Source organism: Gymnogyps californianus, chromosome 2, assembly GCF_018139145.2.
Source record: "Gymnogyps californianus isolate 813 chromosome 2, ASM1813914v2, whole genome shotgun sequence".
Taxonomy (NCBI): Eukaryota; Metazoa; Chordata; class Aves; order Accipitriformes; family Cathartidae; genus Gymnogyps; species Gymnogyps californianus.
The window spans coordinates 114,749,659-114,772,189 of NC_059472.1; the positions used below are offsets into that span (position 1 = coordinate 114,749,659).

Sequence of the window (22,531 nt, forward strand, 5' to 3'; positions counted from 1 at the left end):
CAATATTGCACACAGAAAGCAGAAAACAAGGGAGGAAAGGTTGAATTGCCCCTGCATGTAGAAAATGCTCTCTCTGAAATGCTGAGGATGAGATCTTCTCCCGCTGCAGAAGTTACTTCAGCCAGGACTCCAGGGTGGGCTGTGGAGGACTGGCAGCTGAAACACCCATCCAGGAGAAAACACTCTTGGTTTCATGGGTCACCTGTAATCCCTGGTTGACACCAGCATGTCAAGCCAGCCACCAAAGACCATACAGCCCATACAACCTCTCTTGCTGCAACTTGGCTAGCAAGCAGCCTCCTCTCTTTCCCATGGCATGAAAACACCACTGAGGAAGGGGGTCCCTAGGCTCCAGCAGCTGATGGATGAACTCACAGCCGCTGCCCGGAGGGTGTGCGGAGGTCCTGAGGAGCAGCCAGCGCCATCCGCCCAAATCGGTGCAGCCCTGCCGCCTGGCGTACACAAGATATCCACACCATGGATGGGGCTGAGGGCAGGAAGGTCACTGGGATTTCATTCACTGCCTTCCTTCAACGCTCTCCACAGAGCCCATGTATCCCCAGTAATGAATTTATTGCAAACAAACAGATCTATTTCTCATCATAAACAAATGCATGAACCAACTCTAATTATCTCTCATTTATCACCCTTGTTAGCCAGCTCTTTCCCAGGAGAGTGAATATTTACAAAACACTCCAAGTTTCCCTTCTAACTCATTTTCATCATCCTTTTACCAGGAGTAGGCATACCAGGGTACCAAAACGCTGCAAAGCTTGTTAAACAGCACTGGCAAAACTGGGATTTGTTCTACAACTCTCACCTTTCCAGAGGCTGTAGGGGAAATCTTTACGATTGCATGGGACAGCCAAACTGAACGATATGTGCTCTGGACGCAAAATAGGGACCTTCCCTGCAAGCCCAGATCTAAAACACGCGAAGCCTGACTCAGTCATTTCTCCTCCCAGGGCAATTACTCTGACTTCTGCTCATTTTATGCCGGTTGTTTCTTTTGGACTTAGACTCTGTGTGTTCCAGATGAAATAATTTAAATCAAAATTTACTTTTTCTAGCTTGCCTCTGCAAAACACAGCATCCACGAGCAATGCTTCCTTGTCCTCACACTTTTGTCTGCCAGCCTCCCACCCCAAATGCCACTGTGCCCGTGGGTTGCCCAAGACTTGTTTTCAGGGGTCCTGCCTGGGGCAGCTTCTGCATAGGTACGACACAGCTGCACACAGCACCCTGGAAACCCCATGACACTCTGTTTTCTATGGGTTTATTTGGTGGAAGGTTGGGGTTGTGTGGTTTGCGTTTTTGGGGTTGTTTGTTTTTTTGGTTGGGTTTTTGTGTTTTGCATTTTATTTTCTGCCAATGAAGAGGAGCAAGCGAAATGGTGAGAAACAAGTGAAAGAGGAAGAACTAGTGCTCAAACTGTGCCTTCTGCTATCGCTCGTCTATAGGTTGTTTCTTCAGGGCTCAGTTCTGACTGCAGCAGAAACAATTCACATTTCAGTAGATTTTAGCTATTTCCAAAAAGAAAGGCTAAATGGAGGGCAACTTGCTCCCCAGGACCTAGTCTGCCTCCCAGATGCTTGCTTTACAGCCTGTGCTCTCAAAAGAAGGAAACAGGTCCCAGCCACAAGGGCTACCTTTGGCTCGCAGCCTGCTCTTACCAGCGATGCAGAAGCACTCCCACCTCAGAGTTTGGTTCTGCCTCAGCTCCTGGGAAGCAGTTCACATTTCACTGAAGGAGAGAGAGGAACAAGAGGAAATAGCAGGAGTATTTTTATTTTATTAAATCCCAAAGGGTTTCTTTTTTCCAGCCAGAACTTGTTGGCTCCTACTTTGTCAAAGAGCAGGCTGGCCACAGTAACGTCCATGAGGATGTAGTTTTTGCTTTTTACAAAGTAAGTGAAAGACCTGATAGAGGGGACATGAACCAGCTTGAGTGCTTGTGGCAATGAAGCTTATTTTGGTAAGATAAAATGACATTAGCATAAATATGTATATTTTTGCTGACGTAAGATGACTCCCAGCAAAATCCTACTACTGGAGATTAAGCTAAAATCTGCAGCCACAAGGTCTCTAATAATCTGGAGCAGAAAACTGATGGGGAGCAGAAGAGGCACTCTGAAAGGCAGAAAGAAGAGTACAAGCTCCTTCCAACACAGACCGTTTAAGAAATTGCCAGCAGCAGAACTCTAGTGCTGAAGTTGAGCCATTATTCTGGCCCCAACAAAATCAATTAAAGTATTGCCATTTAACTGAACGGGCCAGCTGGCTTAAAACAATCTAGAGACAAGCTGAGAATAATCTCCTGCAAACCTGCTCGCTCCCAGGGCCAGAAGGGAGCTTGGTAGGCAGTGCCTAAAACCCCTTACCCTATTTCAGCCCTTTTCATTTGCTAGAGGAATGTCCTATATCACAGGACCTGGTGCAGAAAGTCCTCCACCATGTGAGCTGATAAATTTTTTTGACTAAAAAAATATCCAGTCATCCTACACCAGCTAACTTGGATACCTGTACCCACTGTCAGCGTTTTGGAGCGGTGCTGCAGCCAATGTTAGAGTATCTGTTGTTGATGTAGCTTAAACCACAAGGCATATTACAGCAGCTTTAGATACTGCCCAGTTTTCAGCTACCTATGGTAAGCCTACAATTCTGATGCACCGTATTATTTTGCCTCCTGACTTGAAGGAGTCCCCAGTGTTGCTACCCTCACACTAAAGGTAGAGAAGAACCTCTTGTTGGGCAAGAAACATGCACCAGGAGAGCCTATGCATGCACCTCTACCTGCACTTCCAGCCCTGGCCCAGGCTCTGCTCTGCGGGCCACTGGTGGCAATTAGGGGCTCACAGAACCCCATTATGAGTGACATCTGCTTGCACAGCCACTCCGGTGATCCAGGAGCCACGAGTGCCCCTTCCACTCTTCCCCACCAACATCAGGGGTCTGCTCCTGGAACTGCCCACCAGCAGGGCAGCCCACCTCGCCCAAGCCCCTGGGGAGCCCCCGCAACGGAGCCGCCCTCGCCCAGGTTAGATGCTCTCCTCCTCCAGCTCCGCGCTGAGAGCATTGTGCTCCGTGCGAACAGAGCAATATTTTTTATTAATAATTAGAGCCAAGTCTCCTAGAACAATTGCAGAGTGCTAATGGCTCCAGGCAGGTTGGCAAAAAAATTAATTTGGGCTAATTTGTCAGAGACCAGGGAAGTATGTAATATAACGCACATATCATTTACTCGGCTTGCAGTGTCTTCATTATGTAGATAGTTTGCAAGGCCTCTGAAGCAGGGGCTCTTCCTTCCTCGATACACACGATCTTACTAGAACAACATCACAGAAACAGAACAAAATAAACTATTGACTGAAAACCATCTATGCGTTGATATTTGCCACCTTAAAGGCAATTAAAACCTGAACATTATACTGCCTTATAAGGGCAAGTAACTCTGTATTTATTTCACTCCCTTCACCAGTACAAATATGATACTAATTCTGGGAAAATGGGCATCCAAAAGTCTAAATGAATAAATGAAGTACCTGAAAATCAATAGAGTTGAACAAAACAGTCATTAGTATTAAAGTCTTGTTCAAACACTTGGCAGGGGACTGAGCCAACATTTGCAGGCTCATATAACTGAAGTGATCAATCAAATTACAAACCAAAGAAGCAAATGTGAGGTAAACCGCATTTTATGTATATCTGCATCTCTGACTGTGTATTATTTTTTTCACCCATAATTCATCTTTACTCAGTCTGACTTGTCACAGAGTTACTGTGGGCAATTTATCAACCACTTGAGCATGAACTTTAAGCACTGCTCTTCTCCTCCATCTCCCCCAGCCTCCTCATGCCATCTCAGGGCACCAGGCAAGCTAAAAAGGAGGGCATAGTCGAGGCAGAAAAATCTTGTTGGTAGAGTTCCCTTATTCTTGGTGAGAAACAAATACACCTTGACAGAAAGGGATTTAACTACCACTTGGAAGGGAGAGGGTTTGCTTGAGCCACTCACTCAGAGGGACAGTTTCCAGGCCATGTAAATGAGAGTTCAAATTTTGTTTAAAAAACAAAACCAAAAAAACCTATTTTCAGTTGTTTTCCTTACAGAAAGTGCAGTCGCTGGAGCTGTTGCTGGAGGTGGAAGGATTCAACAGCTTGGTCCCACACCTGCTCTGAGACGGGAAGAGCTAACCAAAGATTTGACAGCAACCCCACAAGTGACATCCTGTCTCCTCTGGTTGATAGGCCAAGCATTTCACCACAGATCTTCTAATTTCTGCACAGGAGCCACCTCAGCTTAAACAGCCCCTCTCTCCAGACTTGTTAGCCTAGCTCACTGTGCAGTCACAGAGGGTCCATCCCTCTCTTTAAGTGCAGTTTGTTGCCTGCCTCCTCTTTCACTCCAAGAGGCACCTGGCACTTCTGACACTGGCAGAAGTCAGGGTGCAGAGTGGTTTCTACTTCTCTTTATTCGCTCACACAAGCAAGTAAGTCCATATGAAAATGTAACTCTCGGGCTGGCAGCGCAGTGCATGTGCAGCCACCATTGCTACAGCTCCTGCTGTCCTCCTGGGTGACCTGCTACACTGTGGGCTGGGGGAGCCTGCCAGCCTTTGCTGTACTCTCACCTTTACCTTCAGGACTCCTAAATTAAAAAAAAAAAAAAAAATAGGCCTCACAGTCACTGACAGGGTCTCTGCTGCTGTTACAAGTGCAGGGGAGGGAAAAAACATGCAATTACCAGGGCAGAAAGTGCTGGAGACTCACAAATGTTTGTGGGGTGAGTAAAGTCCTGGCAATTATGAATGGAGAGCTTGCAATAGGGTAGCTCTGATGGACCTTGGGGAAGGGTGGAAGGATCCACGAACTGTTTTATCAGTTCAGATGTAGGATTTCTGAAGGAACTTGTTTGATGAAGTTTCGGCAACATCCTGGTTGAGTCAAGTTAGTGTGGGCCCTCTCTGCTGCCTGCACTCATCTTCTTTCACCCCTGCCTGGTTGCACACCCGTATATCTCTATGTCGGCATAGCATGGAGCATAGTAGTCTTATGGGACACACACCTGCTATAAAACAAATGTTACTGCCATTCTTGGAAGGCAAGTGTTTCTCCAGGTCTTAGTATTTGGCAGAACTAAATCCATCTTGGAGATGAACCACAGCTCACCGAAGCCCATAAAAAGGCTCTGACTGATTTCAGTGGCTGTTGGATGAGGCCCTGTGTAAAACATCTTATGCAAACCTTTAGAAATCAAACATGTCTTTATCCATCCAGACACAGGAAAAAAGATTTCCAAAAATAGATGCCTAAGTGAATCACTTGCTCTTCGACACTGCCGAACAACCACCATCACTCACAGGTTTTAGTGTGACCAGGGCTACACAATGACTGGAGAAAAAAAAACAAACCCACAACCAAAAAAATCCCCCCAAAACCTGTATCTGTTTAGACACCTATGCAGATATGTATGTGTCCGAGTAGCAAAGGTCTAGGACATGCAATCAAGTTACCGTGGTGTAGCAAGTAACTGTACATCACAAAAGCAGTGGTAACTAAATATGTTTCCAGCCTGTGGCAAAAGATTATGCACGTTAGCTTAAATCTCTTGCACTGCAGACTAATCCAAGTCAAATAGCCCTGCTTTTGCAGCAGGTCACTAATGCCTACACAGGCTGCCACAGTAGGTCAGGCAATGCGGGGATAACTCGTCATGCCATGGTAACACAGTGGTATAGATGAACCTCAGCTGAGTATCTGGTTTGGGGTTATTGTACTGTTTAACAATAAAGTCTGGAGAAAGTGAGATTTTATTTTCCCTTTATTTTCTTCTTCTCTGACCCAGACTGGTACAAGAGCATTTGGCCCTGTAATTCCCACTCTCCAACAACCACGTTGTTCATGCTCCACACAGCTAAAGTGTGTTATGTACCATACATTCAAACAGACATTTTCTAAAAGTGTCCATGCTCAAAATGTTGAAGTTTATTTCCCAGACAATGCATGTGCACTGGAAGCCTTGGTTCTGTTCAGTTCCAGCTTAAAAGATCTTCCATAATCTGTAGCTTTGAAAAAAGTGGAAAACCAACTCACCTTCGGAGGAGGGTAGAGATGACAAAGCGGTTGTCCTGGATCCTGTTTACACAGCTTCAAGGAATGGCAGACCACATCGGCATTCAATTCCCTGTCTATGCTGAAGGAAATGGTGTAAAAACAAAGACTATTATGTTCTTCTGGGTGCTTGAAAGTAGAAGCTATTTCCATGGGAAGCTAAATCTCCCCAATGCCGAACAACAACCTCAGCTCACTTCGCTGTGGCCCGTAATCGCTGCTCAGCACAGCGTTGGGTCCTAACGATTTTCTGCCATGGCATCCTATTCAGCATTTAAAATTGGATCCTAGGATGATGAAAAAGCACTGTGCTTTATATGCAGCACCTGAATCAAATACATTATGACTGTTCTGTTTTTTAATCAATCATAAGTCTGACAAAGATTTAAAGGTTAAAATTAATGCATATGCAATTTGGCACATATGAATGTTCAATCAGTAACTCAAGAAAATAACCAGAAATCCTTCAAAGATCCTTAACCTTTAATCACCAAGCACAAGTGCTAGGATTGTTTCTTTCTTTTTGGGACACACCTCTGGGCTAATCAGGAATTAAATTAAAATGTTTGATTATAGCGCTTCTTAGTCCTGTAAGCACTTTGTAGTCCCTTGGCTAGTTTTAAAAATAAAAATAAAAACCCTAAGGAGGAAGAAGGTCTAGCAAAAGCTCTGTTAATTAAACTAAGAACTTTCAAAGAGGAATAAAATGACCTACATTTTATTTTTTTTAATCACCTACTTACATTACTTAGTAGGCTTCCCCAAGAGTGTGTATCAAGGTCAGGGCTGAGAGCATGTAGGGGCTGACAATTAGAAAGCTTGATTAAAGGTAGAAGGGAAAGCAAGAGCCAAGTATTACAGTAGTGTGACTCTGTAGAACCTGTCTCGCACACACGTGTTATTCAAATTCCTCCCTCAGCCAAATGAGCTGAATTTCAAAAGGTAATTACATCAGGTGGGCCTGATCTGAGATTCAAATGGAGTATGAAAATGGTTACCAGTGGCAGCCTGTGTTTATTCACTCAGGAATAGCTGTGCCAAATGCCAAACCAGAATCACTCTCAAGCATCTCTGCTTTAATAATAATGTGATTTTAAGAATGAAACCCCTGCACGTCAATCCAACAGTACATCTGTACATGTCAAGAACAAACTAAGCAAAGACCTGAGAGGACACAGCAATACTTACAGTTCAGCTATGTGTGGTCCATAAAGTTCAGCAAGTACATAACAGAAACCTTGCAGTTTTTCTAGAAAATACAAATTTTTTTAAGCAATTAAGCATGGTGAAACTGGTTTTATAACAGTCAAAATACAGCAGGAGTTTGTTCATTAAGATGAATGCTGATTTATCTTAGGGGAAGGTGTGTGAATCTATGACCTCGGTATAGCACTAGAGAATGGGAAAACCTGAATTTCTAACCTTGCCTAAAGCCCTTCTCTGGCTTTAGGCAAGCCACATGATAAAGACTAAAAAGGGTAACTAGCATTTTTTAAATGTTCTGAGGATGGCATCATGGAAAAGTCGAAAGAAATCATACATGCTGCAGCATCTTCTAAGCAGTTTCAACAAACAGCTCCGTAGATTTGCAGGAAGAAAGAAAACAAATACATAAATCAAAGTGCAGAAAGTGACGTAGGGCTTGATGCTACTGCTAGAGCTGCCTCGGAGCTTCTGGGAGTTTGTACAAGTTAAGAGAACATGTTTTGTGTAGAGCAGGAGTTGTGCAGGAGTAATTGCATGCAAACAAATACTTGACACTTTTCATTTGGCTTCCTTTCACAGCCTGCAGCCATGTGGCTTTTCAGGATGCTGGCTCAGGTGGCTTTCTTTAATCTGGGTGAAGCATACCCTCCATGCCCTCTAGAACACAGCTCATCAGAGATTTCTTTAAGGTACTGTTGTAAAAAAAGTGGTCCCCGCACCCGAACAAAGACACTTGCTGGAGAGATTGAGGGTTTGAATACAGGTAGGACACGATGGTAGCACTGGTCTGATAGTTCCCACGAAGGAAAATTGACTGTTTCTTGGCCTGAACAGATGAGAGCTGGTTAACCATGCACATATCCTGCAAAGGAGGTGTCAGGCCTTGTTTTGGCTGGAGTGGTGTTGTGAAAAGTCATGAAGAGGCAGGTTCATGCAAGTGCAGCAACGACAAACTTGCAGCTCCTGAAATTCCTGAGAGATGTTGTTTTCTCTTGCACCTCCATTACCCAGACAGATAACTACCTGTACTCGGGGAAGAGAACATAGAGTATCCTCATCTTTCCCAAAGAAAAGCCTTAGAAACCCCCAAAGCAGCCCCTTCCCTCCAACTTTGGGCTGAATATTGAATTTTAACCAGTGTCAGGCTGGACATGCCCGGGGCTGGGGGTCTGCTGCATACAAGGTGGGTAGTTTTGCTCTGAGGAGGGTACAAAACCTTGCAGCACTGACTCCCTCAGCGGACACGGGCGTGCTCTCACTCCATGAGAGCTGGGAAAGGTGGCTGCTCTCCTGCCAGGACTGCAGACACCCCGGCTAACGACCTGTACCCTGAGAAAGGAGGACTGGGACCAGAAGGGCATAGCAGGGAATGAAAAGATAATATCCCCAACGCCCTCCTACTCATATGGTGTTGCAGGCAGCTTCTATAACTACGATAGCTGATTTTTCTTATCCCATGCCAGGTGTTTTATTTCAATCAAGTTATTAGCTTCATTTCTTTGCCTCCTTTGCCACATAACTCCTCTCTATTGGCTCTTTAGAAGCAATCTGCAAGTTAAAAATTGGTCTCCTGGCTAAAATTAGATTTTATTCTTGTTCACCTAGAAGGAAAGACATCGCAGACATCAATAACCCTGCATTTGGTAACATCACTGATTAAAACACCCTCTGATGAGGCTTGCCAGCGGGGCACCTGGATCCCCATAGTAGCTGGCAGGAGAAAGTGGCTGGCTTCCTCAGCACCTCCCTGCTGCATTGCAGGCGATGGTGTCCTTATAGTTTTCCCAAACCAGTTGGTTTCCATAACGTTTCTGGCCCTGGAGGAGCCAGCTGGCTGCTGTAACCCATACCGGTGGCTGCGAGAAGGGGAGGGTTTGGCTGGCCGTCAGCTCTGGGGAGCTGATGTTGGGGGTCTGCTGGTCACACTGATTTCTAGGCACTGATTTCCTTACACATAGGGGAAGCTTGACAGGTAATTACCCCATGGGGTAACAAGAGGAAGAATGATGGGTGGCAAAAAGAACAGCAATAACATAAAATTATTGTTGGGCACATAGAGTCCTCTTGGACAATAGAGATGCCATTCAGGCTTTGGCTTCCAGCAACACAGCCCTAAGCCATGGGCAGTGTTTACAGGACTTGCCCTCTGAGCCAGCCCGCATTCATGCGTTCAGAAACCTCCGGCTCTGCTAACACACACAAGGAGAGGATATTGCAGAGAGAAAGCTCTGTTAGGAAGAAGCTGCGTAAGTCAGAAGGGGGGGGAAGAGAGAGGGAGAGATGATGATGAATAACTTTGAGTGTTCAGGGGCAAGAGAAGAGCTTAAACCAAACTAAATGCTGGAAAATTTAGAGAAAATTTAGAGTGTACTTCCTTTTGCCCTGCTTTAGGTAAAAGAGATCCCCTAAACTGCCCTGTTCTTCCTTGATAAAAATCCGGAGGGTTTTCCTCTATAGCTTGGTAGTCCTAGAAACACAAATTCTGGCTGAATCCCAGAGGATAAATATTTGCAAGAAAGATGGTATTAATCATGTTGCCATTTCCACTTGAGCTCTAAGGTGTTTACACAGCAGTGGCCACAACACAGAAGCAGAGCATGACTCAGAGGCAATGCCGGAGGCAGACGGTCTCAAAGCACATTTTGGGTATCAGACAACTCTGTTGCATCAGGCAGACAGCCAGTATCCAGGTAAACAAACGTTCTTGCTAACAACGTCTTTTACACGGTAAATACTGCCCATTCTCCCAGATCTGGCCTTTCTGTTTGCTCAAGAGCCTCTTTCACTCATGGTGTTACTGTTCTTATTTTCATAGGTTTGTTGGCCATGTCGCTTGAATTACACACATTGCAAATATTTCCATATAAATAAGGATGCGATTGCATTTTCTACACAGCCTATGGGATTGAGTGGGATTGACGGGTACTGAATTTTTCTCTTTTTTTTTCTCTAAACATTTTTTGTTCTTGAACATGGTATAACTTCACTGAAGGCTTGATCCAACCCCAACCTGATTGTAATCGAAATTATAGGAGGCCCTTAAAAAAACCCACACGAGTTCTTGTTTCCTTTTTGGCCCTAGGAAAAGCCCCATTGCCATGAATTTGTTGCTGTTATTCTTGCAATCAATTGTAGGCATGTATATAATAATGAAATTGTTCCTTCAGGTGAAATGGCATGGCCTGCTTTAGCAGGTTTGCTCCTCATGAGCATCCAAAGCTTTTCTATTGTTTCAAGCAGCAAGAAGCAGCTGTTAATTCCTGCTGGGCTGCAGCGTTCACCTCCTGGGAGAGGATAAATCGGGTTACACTGTATTCCCACAAAATCCATAGGATTTTTCACTCCTTTCAAGTTCAGGGTCAGTTTTTTTCTATTGGGTGTATCCATGCATCTCATAGAAGGTAACTGGATTATACAGATTTAACTAAAGGGATAATAGGATTTTATGTGTGTAAAGAATGGCAGCTGAAAAGAAATATCTTGACATGTCAGCGGAACAAGGTCCACTGAGTGAATCATGAACATAGAGCTAGCATGTCATATTTCAAAGAAGAAAATTGTATTTTAATAGCAGGATCAGCACTTCTAATTGTAACTTCATGGTTATGTGCCTGTAATTTAAAACACTGAGGATATGACTTATGGAATAGAAATCAGATAAGCATCATTCTATCAATGAATGAATCCCAGCAATTACCTCCCTGCCCCATCCTGCATCGGGAAATCCTTTCTTGGAAAGGAGGGAATTAATATTCTACATGCATCTTCTGTGAAACTAGGGTCTACAGAGCAAGATGGTTTCTCAGAGATACAATTCGTGAAATCCTATATAAACGACTTTTTAATGAAGAATCCTAAGCCATCTTTTTACATTCATAGCATTAAAAAGATATAATGAATGTGAGATCTAGTTACTTAAATAGTTATAGGATTGGTCTATGAGGCACAAAGCTATTCTGGCACTCAAATTGTTCTCTATTTAGGGATGTGCATTTGGACAGCTAAGCTCCTTTGGGCAGATAAAATAAGGAGCAGAAAAAGGGGAGTCTACATATATTCATATGGAATAGCTATCACTTTTGGAATTTGTATCATCAGTTACATTTCAATAGCTTTTCTGTGCAGACCAAATGCTCACATCTTACACCTGTCAACCTCAGCTCATTTTTGAGATTTTACAATAGAGGCTTCCTATATCTGCTGAAAACATTTTCATCTTCACAGTTGCTATAAAGACCCATATCAACAAGAAAGAGGAGTGGTTGGGCATACAGTGAATCTATTCTTAAGCTGCTAACAAAGAGACAAAGTGGAGAAAAAAGGGAGGGAAGGGGTCTGCATGTGTTGGTGCTCACATGCATGTGAGCTTAACGCAACCCCATTCATTCTAACTTTGGGACAAAATCCCAGCTCAGAAGCCAAGTGAGCTACACCACTGACTTCCCTGCAGATAGCACCTTGCTATCTGTCAGCTACATTCATTTGAGATGCTGCACGAGAAGTGGATAAAGCTTTTTCAAACTCCACATGTGAATTTTTAATTAACAGTGAAATACAGCAGTACCAACATAACATATGGCATATTATTTGGTACTTACCAGGTATGTAGCTGCACAGTCTCTCCACGGCTGCCTTTACTGTACTGTTGTGCCACTGTGCAAGCTGTTCAATTACAGACACCACAAGCACACATCCTTCAAACAAACAAACAAAAAGAGCGAATATGGTTATCTGCAAAGTGTGATGAAGCACCCTGCGCCACAGAAGTATTTCAGGCATCGTGGGGCATTTCATTTCTTGAGATGCTCCATGGCAGATGAGTGTTCAAGGGAAAAAAATACCTGTGAATTTCTGTCTTTATTCAAAACCTGTAAGTTGTCACATAGAGGATGCCAATGCCAGAGGAGCGCACAGAACAGCCTGGCTTTTACAGCACTGGATGCTGCTCCTGAAAAAACAATTTTCCATCCTTTCAAGGATGAAAATCAAGGAGCCGGGGGGACAGCCACTGTTACAACTGCCCACTTGGCCACCTGCTCTCTCGTTATTTCTCACAAGAAAAAAGGCACAGGTCCGTACTTGATAGGACTTCTATACCTCTGCGCACAAGCCACACAGAGAGCTACCGAAACTGAAAAACAAACGGGTGTGACTGCGTGAAGAAGAGACATCACAAAGCAGATGTATGTGCTGACCACCACAAAGCATCCATGGCATCATTTCTTCACAGACGTTCCTCTGAAGCCCAGTGGTGCTTGGCACGCACAGGGCTGCTGGGCCCAGCTACGCATTTGCTAAAGCCAAAATGTCTTCAGAGTTCATTCTGCTCTCCTTCTGTGGTTGGAAAGAAACCATTTCCTATGACCTACAAAGCTGGTTATTTCTCATAGCTAATGTGGACGTGAGCAGGGCTAAAGCCTAGTTGCTGGGACTAGCTGTGGCTGAGACCCAAGAACTTGCACACTGTAGTGAAGCATTTCTTGAGATTGTGCAGCACTTTTTCTGATATTTTTGTGATGAAGTAGGTTCAATGTGATCCCCACATAGCAATCATTCAAAATCCACTTGATGACCATAAGCGCTTCACTTCAAGTCAATTTTAAATTGCTGTAGGCCAGCATTGTGCTCTCTCTTTCTGTAGTGGCTTCACCGTTTTATAAAGAAGCCACCTTTGGTGATGCAAAGTCTGACCAATATAGTCTGACCTGGCAGCCAGAGTGAGGTCCCTGCCTGGACTCAGAGCCTGTGTAACAGAGGGGGGTATCCCAGGCAGCCAGGAGACAAGGAGCCAGGATGCCAGTTTCCAGCAGCCTGAATAAAGATTTCTCTTTGATATCCCTGTAGCTGAACCCTGTTGCCTCCCCTCTGCAAGAAATCTCAGCTCTCAGGACTTGCTCTGACACAGTCTAGAAAGGGAGGTGAGCTGCAGCATCTGGATGTGGCTGCAGATCCACATCCACCTTTTTCCAAACCTCAAGAGCATTAATGTTCAGGTTTTCAGACTGGCACAACTCTTCAAAGTGAGCTTTTAAATTCCTTCCAAGTACCCCTGCCTATGTGCTATTAAATCAAAGTGCTGTTTTTCAACGTAAATAACTTTGATGCTCCTATGGATCAAGTAGCAAGTCAAAGAGGAGGTAATACAATTGGAACTTGCTATAAGACCAATATCTTTGAGTCTTCTATTACTTCTTCTACCCCAAATACAGTAATCCAATGGAAATTACAGTGAACTTGCCACCTCTTTTGCAGGGATAAAAGCCCACTTCTCCATACTTATTAAATAAAACGCTCACTCAAAGTCCTCTGCAGAATGATTTATAAAGCATGCTAAGAGCCATTACCTCCAGTCAGCCTAAAAGAATAGGAAAATAAATGGAGACAGATACAACCAAGAAAAAACCCTGAAGTAGGTCATTCCTTCTTCCCTCTCCCCGCCCCCCCCCCCCCCCCGCAAAAATAGCCAGAGGCTAGCCCAAGGAATTAACAGTTAATTAAAACACAATAGCTCATAAAGAAAAAAAAAAAAGTAGAATAATAAAGACCCAAACTAAAATCAAAGGGGACATCCAAGCTGGAGGGTAAAGCGTGCTCAGGACTTGGGCTCAAAGAACAGCCCAGGGCCAGCTGGTCCCTGTTTAACCACTAGCAGGTGCGTTAGCACAGCCTTATCCCATGCCATGCCCCAGGCAATGCTTGTGCTTGTGCTAGGAACCAGTCCCAGGAGCACATTTGGGTGAGGACACCCAGTCGAGGCAGGGGGGAGTTGAGGGGTGCAAGAGACTTCAGCTGTTTGGGTGCAAGCCATGCCCTGTGCTGGCCCCAGAGACAGAAAACGGACCCTGGCTTATTTGCAAGGGTGGCGTGGGCATAGCCATGCTGGACTGACTCCATCACTTAGCACTGATATGGCGGTGCACATCCTTGAAACACACTGGAAACACACCTAAAAGGCATTGCATAACTTGGTTCTTACAAGGCCATATTATTAACACACATGATCAACCCACAGACAACCAGAACTACCATTCCCCTGCCTTCTGTGTCTGTTTTATTCATGAGGATGGAGGCTCAGAAAAATTAAATGACCAAAATGATGCCTTAACCACAAAACTATATATTCTTTCTGTGCCTTCCTTTCTTCTCTTACCAAGGTCAGGCCTTCATCTAACAATCTTGCTGTCTAGAAGTCAGAAAGACAAAAAGGAGTCCAAGCAGAAAGACAGGAAGGAGCTAGTCCTTTGATATTTTCTAAACAAGACAGCTTTTGTTGTTTTACCTCTCATTCTTTTGCACCAGGAGCTTGAGGAAGCTATGAATGAGGATGTGCCAGCGCTTAGCAGACACGGGTCCAAGAGTCCGTGAGGGGTGAAGATAAGGAGGGGAGAAGGAAACTTGGGAGACACTGAGGTTGGCAATGTTAGCAGAGGAAAATGCTTCAGCGGGCAGAGGAGCTGGGAGAGCAGACAGTCCCCAAAACACAGGCTGAAGCAGAACTGAGCACAGGGGCAAGCGGGCAACAGCGATGGAGCAGACGCCAACACTGCTTGAGGAGTAGGATGGCCTGACCAGACTGCAAAATTGCAAGTCTGGATGCGAAGCGGGGGAAAAGCCCCTGTTGTGAGCACAGGCGTGAGCTCAGACCCAGGGGGGAAGATGAAAACTGGAGGGATCTGGGATGTCATGTCCCTGAAGCTCAGTAACTCATCACGCCAGGGAACTGACAGTGTCACTGACTGCAACAGAGAGAAATGATGCTCATTTTGTCTGTGCTGTGTAACCCAGTGCTCCTGCACCTTCAGCCAGGGCCTGCCAGACACTTTGCAGAGAGGACAGAGTCCTTCTCTCTTGGTCCCCAACTCCCTGTCCCCTCTCGACTGCCTCTTCCACCCGCCCCACTTGCTGGGCATCCCCGCCAAGCAGCACAGGAATGGGGGGCTCCGGCTGGGTCCAGCTTTCTAAAAGTCTGTCTCCCGCCTCCGGCACCCCTTCATCCTCTGTGGGACCAGAGGGTGCTGTGCACCATTGCAATGAAGCTTGCAAACTGCTGCCACTGGGAGTGGGACGCTGCCCGCCTCCCCCCGCCGCCCACACCATGGCTCGTGCTTCCTGTGTCATGGCGGGCCTGCTCCAGCCACGAGCAGAAATCAACCTCCGCAATGTCTCTGCTTTCAGTTACGGCATCCTCGGGTGCCAAAATGTTGGCTCCAGCGCTGCAAGGAGGGATTTTATTTCAGGGTAAAAGCTGGCCTGATAAAAACATCGATGCAACAAGTCGACCCTCTCGCAACGGGAGAGACCAGCTCACGACACGGCCCCACGCCTTCCCCAGCAGACGAGGAAAGAGTTTGCCTCCGGCTGCAGCGCTCGGCCCTGCCGCACCTCAGTGCATCGCTTTTACACTGCAATAGGGTTATTCACCCCAAGTGCAGGCTCAGCAGCCTGCCTAATGATTTGTCTCAGGGTGGGGGTGCAAAGAGGCTCCTCTCTCTCTGACTCAGACGTTGCCCCCGTGACTCTCATTTTCATTATCGCAGCGAGGTCTTCTCGCCTCCAGCAGAGTCGGTGCAGGGAAAGCGGCTTATGGACAAACAGCCTGAGTGCTCGAAATCCAAAAAGTTGGGCTGAGGATAAAAATACCCCTGGTGTTTCCATTTCCTCTGTTATACAAGAAGACAGCCTCCACTGGAGTTGTGAGTTTCTCTCTCATGTTTGTCAAAGTGCCACAGAAGGGGGGGAAAAAAATAGCTATTTTTGGTTCAGCTCTGCCGAATAGAAACAGAATTCTTAATCACAAACACAGTCATGCAGGTAACCCTATTCATGGAGCAGTCTCCCAGCAATTAAATGGAAATTTTTCATGTTGATTAAGTCAGTTAGACACTTCTGTGTCTATCGAACCAGGCCCAAAGGGAGATTTGCTTCGCATGAGAATTAACAGAGCCATCGCTGAGTTTGTGCAGTACTTAATGCAGTACCTTGGGCTACTACTAGATGCGATATGAATATAAATAACAATAATAATAGCCTGATTGCTTGGGAAAAACCCACAGAGCTGAACTTCAAAATGTTTGCGCTCATAAACTAGTCTTTACTATCACAGAGACGATGCTTCTGGTCATGCTATTACACCCTACCTGCCTCGGGCACCCGCAGACCACACCTCGGTTATTCAAATGCTCCCCCGCAAATGCACTTGTTCCAGACAAAACACTACGCTTCACAGGACAAGCCGATAAAGAAAGTCTTAACTGATTTTCAAAGGGGTCTGCGGTTCCAGTTGGGGCATCCTCAGCCTCAGGCGCCGTGGCTGAAGTCTCTGGACCCGAATTTGGGGAGTCTTCCTGCCCTCCAGTGGGAAAGGTGCTCCCTGGGAACACGTGCCACCAACACGTGCCATCGGCTGATCTGCTCTCTGTTTACCCCATATCCCTGGGCTTTTATCAGGTGCCCTTGGTCCGCCTCTCCTTACTCCTCGTGGTCTGCTGGCACCTCTTATTGCTCCGCCATGGGCCATGCCCCAGGGGATGCCCACTTATGTTTGGGCTCTGCTGGCCTCAAAGGCTTTCATTTAGGCTGATGTCATCAGGAGCAGCTTTTGGGCTGGAGATTGTAAATTACTCAGGAAAAGGGTTGAACGCTGGGAGGAGGGAGGAGGAATGTCAAAGGGGACTCACTGTAGTCCAGGGGCTCTATCCGACCCAGGCTCCCCATTTTTTTTTGATAAAAACATGCTCCTCCCAGTAATTCAGATTTATCCTCTAGGAGAACCTATCATCTCCTGTGTTGGGCTATAGGTAAAACCGCAAGAGTTTAGTGTCTATAAACTAAAGTTAACTCAGACTATCCTCAGTCCTACTACAAACCTGCTCTCTTTTTAATCATATATATCATCTTCCTCTGGATTTAGTGGCAGAAAAAGAATTCACTGTTGGCTGCAGCATAAGAAGCCACTACCCTCTAACAAAATCAACAGAAATCTCCCTGCACACCAAATATCATCAGAAATGCTTACCAGTTATCCTAGCCTTTAATGGGTCTTAATTCTGCTGGCTAAAAATGGAAAATAATTAGTTAGCTAAAAAGGACAGGGCAAAATCAGCTGTCTTTGACTGTAGAAATCTCACTGCTTTAATTACTTATGATGTGTGTGAGAATATAAACTTTTTAATACTCCGGAATCAGTAGAAAAGCACCTCCAGATCTGGACAGTCATTAGTAACTATTGCTTGCTTTTAATTTAGTAGATATTCAGATGCGACTTATTTCTCATCATGAGCTGGGCACATATAAGGCAATGTAGATAGGCTTCATAATTAAAGGTTAAAAAAAGCTCTAAATTTTTTATAGTTGCACATGATTTTCTTTAGAAACAAGTTTCAATAAATTGACTCTGCTGTCGCACTTCAATAATAGGTTTCAATGCCTTGACAGGCTGAAGGATGTTTTCTCTGGAAGAAATTCATTGGTATTATAATGCCTACCAGCCATTAGAAACTAGACTCTGGTATTAATAAAATGTCTGTCTCTTTTAGCGATAGTTTGTCCCATCTGCTATTAATTTCTGAAGAGATAAGAGAAAACCATAACCATTTTGCTCAGCAGCAGTAATCTGAAAACTCACATGTCAAGAACTACTTCTCTCCATGTATTTGAAAATAGCGTGTAATAATAAAATGACATTTCCAATAAGCTCGGAAAAAAAATCATACCCCAATAATAAAATCAGAGCTAGAGAAATTCATTTCTTAGCTGTAAAGCCTCTGGCAGTTTGAGCGGACTATTTAACTTAATCCACTCCTGCCGCTCACGTTTGAAAGGCTCTATAATTAGAATTATACCTAGGGATGTCAAGAAGCATCTGGATAGTGAAAGCTGCCTCTCTAAGTTTCAGATTTGGAGATATATTTGTCTGAGTAAAACTCTGTTAAATGGGATTTCTGGCACCCAGCACATCCTCCTTTGCCGTCCTTTGCTCATGTTCCTGGGTGCTGGAGAAATTTCTTGCCCCTCCAGCCATATCGCTGTTCCCCAGCCATAAATTAAATGTACTCCCTGGAGCACAAGGAGGAATTAAGCCAAAAAAAGTGGCCTTGGACGCAGATAGCTCTCTGCAAACCCTGCCGGCCAGGCTGTGGTCACCCTGCTCGCTCCCGGTGGAGCAGGAAGCCAGAGCCTTGCTTGGCAAAGCGGCAAACCTCTGCCTCAAGTATCTGTCTGCAGCAGCAAGCCCCTGTATAAATGAACCCATCTATCACATTCCTGGTTTTATATAGAAGATGAAGGTTTTCCCAAAACACAGTCTTTGCTTCTTCTATTTATAGATGATCATAGGCTCCAATGCATCTCTTAAAGCCTACAGATGAGGAGTCCCCAGAGCCTGTCTACAAAAGATGGTACTGCTACTCCTTGTGCAGATGCTGTTGATCTGGTGTAAAAACACCTCTTTCCAAATTCATCTAATCCAGTTCCAGTTCAACCGGGAGCAAGACATTCCTGTTTGAAATAAGAGCATTCACATGGGGAACTAATAAGAAATAAGGTTTTCTCCTCTGAGGTGGGGACATGCACGTGGGTATTCTAGGTGCAGGCAGACCATGGATATGCAAAGTTACAATACAGGAATGTTTTCTTTTTCACCATATATTCCTTTCCTAATACTTCCCAATACTCATTTTGCCTTCTTTCGCTGCTTCTCAGCACCAAGCTGATACTTTCAAAGAACAACCCTTTATAACCTCAAGATTTCATTCCAGCGTGGAAATATTCAGCTCATATGACATAACTGTATATGCAAAGTTAGGATGGTTATTTTCCCGTATACAGGCAGAGGATTTGTTGCTTTGAAAGGTAATTTAGAAAGGGATCTGAGTGTAAAAGTCTTTTAACTCAGACTTTGCTTCCTATTCCATTTACAGTGTTAATGTATTTCATAGAGATACTGAAGTGATGGAATATAATTATAGGTATCCATATTCAAATATGTTGGCATATACAAGACCTTTTCCCCTTAAATTTGCTAAGCAACATAAAATATCTTGGAAATGCTGAATGGTACACTATTACCAAACCTGTTACTGGGCATAAAATTACATATAATATACTGGCTAAAGACATTTTTGAAATATTAATATCAATATAGCACTATTTTGAGTGCATTGCGGCTCTAACAAAACCAGCAAACCCTGGCATATCAATTATCATTTCTGTTACTCACGCAATAACAGTGAGCCACTTCAGACCCCTAACCTCAGAGCTCTACTCATTCATTATTATTTCCTTAAGACACCCAATGAGGACTCTGATACAGTCAGGCTGGTACAGAAAATTCAGTTTCATCTAGCAGAAGACTCTGGTATCCATACCTGCCAGCCAAATGTATCCCTAGTGTTTCCTACATTACACTTTAAAGAGCCCTGTTTAACAAAATCTATAACCCTAGGCATTTCCAATGGAAATGCTTTCTGCATTAATTAATAGAAAAAAAAGTTTATGTATGTGTGCCATTAACATATTTTTCTTCTCCAAATCAGGAAAGGGTATTAAAAATTTACTGAAGCCTGAATGGTGGCAGGGGGAGTTAATGTAACTGGATAACTTCATCCTTGTCACAAAGGTTTGACCATTTTAAGATTCTGAATGCACAAAACTTGTTTCAGATTCAGTTCCTAAAACCACTGAAAGTGATTGCCTTAAACATAAGCAGAAGTTCTGTATAGGGCTAACATATGAAAAAGAGTGGGGGGGACACATGTTGTGGCAATCAGCAACCAAACAGACAATCAATACTAAACAAATAAGATTATCAAAGAAAACTTATACTAAAGGCAAGCATGAGTAATGTCAAATGTACAAGACTACCCATGTCTACAAATGCACATAGAAATATATATGATTGTGTATTTACACACACATACATGTATATATGTTGGTATGCTAAGCACATCTTTTTATTGTGATCAATAGATATATTTGCATTTTACAACTATAAACTCTCAGTAAGACTTGGAATGATTCTGAAAATGAAATTTTTATCATCAGTTGCTGAAAAATATGAATCCCTGTAGAAAATATTCCTATTTAATAGTTGCTTTAGTGTCTCTACTGTACTACTCACATGCCTGTGGTTTTTCTATCCAAAGTATAATCACAGGAAAAAATGTTATGGTCAAATTTAGTATTTATTACTGATCATCAGGCCAAATTTTGCCACTGAGTAAACTGAGCAATGTCGCTGAAGTGAACAGAGGTGCTGCAGCTTGGCACTGGTTTAGCTGTAATCAAAGTCGATTCCCAGCCCTTCAGAGTAAAATACATTGTGGTGCTACGTTGATGTTGGGCATGGCCTTTTTACAGGACTCACTGAGCTGTAAATTACACGTTCTGTCGTGGTGCCTCCCCAGACAATGCATGCACAGCCACTTTGTCTGAGCGCAGTTATTAAAAGCCTCCAACTCCATTTGGCATGTTCCACTGTGTGAAGTTATTGGGAACTCCAAACGCCACCAGTCCTGCTGCCACTCCGCAGGGCATATTTCATCCCTGCACTCATGCACAGCTAGATGGAGGCAAACCGTTGAGGACATTGGCTATCACACAAATCAACGCAGGTAGACGTCGGCGTTTTACGCTGCTGGGAAGCTCAGAAACATCCGTTCTTTAATGTAATCAGAGCTGAAAATATGTTTCAAAAACATGCTTCTTCATACGCTAGGAATTATGTGCTGATGGGTGAATGGAAGAGGTGACCCGCAAAGGTTGCTGAGAATGGCATTGTATCGAGCACAAAGATGGGGAAATTTGCTTCCCCGGCTGCTGACCTACCGGATCTCCGCTCGCTAGCGAGGAAGATGGAAAGCGCTGCTCTCCGGCTGTATTGAGTGCTTCCTGACTAATTGTCTCATTCCAAAAAGGGCAGCTAGAGTTAATCAGCAAAAGGAGCAGGGCAGCCTGCTGCTGGGGAGAAAATAAATAAACCCTGCTATTTGCAAATTGTTCTCGCCATCACAGCGCAGAACCCCTGAAAAGCCAGCCTGGAAGAAGCCATCTTTTACACAAGCCTCTGCCCTAGCAGCTAATCTATGGCATCTATGCCAGTCCTAAGGGACAGGGTAGACACAGATCTGTTAAGACCTCTAATGAGGTCTTCTACAGCCTTCTCAGGAACTGATGACAGTGATTACTTATCATTACCATTAGAAAACTTTCTTCCTAACCTGAATGTCCCTCCTGGTATCCATTTCTGTTATTTCTTGCTATATCTGTTATGAACCTGGAGAATGGATCACCCCTTTAATGTTTTTGAGGACAGATATCATGTCTTTTCTCAAGTTTTTCTTCTCTAGACCAATTAACTCTAATTTATTCAGTCTTTCTTTATAGCTTATGTTTGTTTTGCTCTGAAACCTCCTGTCACTCTGCATCATTCTTGATGCACAGTCCCAAAAGGGAAAGGCAGAAATTCCTCTGGGGCTTTGTGAATGCTGAGAAAGGTAGCGGGTTACTTCACGTGTCTTGCAAGCTAACTTTTGTTCACATGTCTCGGTGTACACAGTGTGTGCGTTCTTTGTGACAGCATGCCATCATTGTGCCACTACAAGCCCAGATGATCTTCCCTAGGGGTGCTACGCAGCTGGTCGTTCCTCATCCATTACATGTGTCATTGACTATTTCTGCTGAAGTTTCTTCAACATACCCATATTGAAATGATCTTTTCTGGGGGCACGTACTCCCAGTTTTCAAGATTGTTTTGAATTTAATCCTGTCCTCCATTGTAATGGAAAACCTTTTCAGCTTTATATGAGCTGCTAATTTAATAGCACACTATTTCATTATCCTGGCTAATGAAAATATGGAATGATACTGTGTTCAAAACAGAGGTCCGAGAAAGACCTCATTTTGTACATTCTTCCACTTAGGGAGTGAGCCACTCGTACTCACTCTCTGAACAAGACCACCCACCAGTTTTGTCCTGCCCTATAGAAGCTTAATCAATGTCACATATCTCTCAGCCATTAGATTAGTGCTGAGGTGGTGCCAAAAGCTTTACTAAAGCTCGGCTGTAACATCTACTACTTATTCTGTGTCTACGTGTCATTATCCCATCAGCAAAGAAAATTAGATTGATCTGACACTGTTTTTCCTTGATGAATCCAGTGAGGCTCTTTCTTACTCATATTTACTTTTGAAAGGTGTTTTTATAAAGTTTTGTTAA

At 44.1% G+C, this 22,531-nt stretch overlaps 1 protein-coding gene across 1 annotated transcript in view; it reads right to left on the reverse strand.

Annotated features, from left to right (window-relative positions):
• The window catches only part of AOAH (acyloxyacyl hydrolase), an 86,435-nt gene that overhangs the window by 58,460 nt on the left and 5,444 nt on the right, over positions 1 to 22,531 (reverse strand). Inside the window, exons 3-5 of the mRNA XM_050891947.1 lie at positions 11,916 to 12,011; positions 7,300 to 7,360; positions 6,094 to 6,193 (exon numbers count right to left, since the gene is read on the reverse strand). Of these exons, the coding sequence (XP_050747904.1) occupies positions 6,094 to 6,193; positions 7,300 to 7,360; positions 11,916 to 12,011 (257 nt within the window). The remainder of the gene's footprint in view (positions 1 to 6,093; positions 6,194 to 7,299; positions 7,361 to 11,915; positions 12,012 to 22,531) is intronic.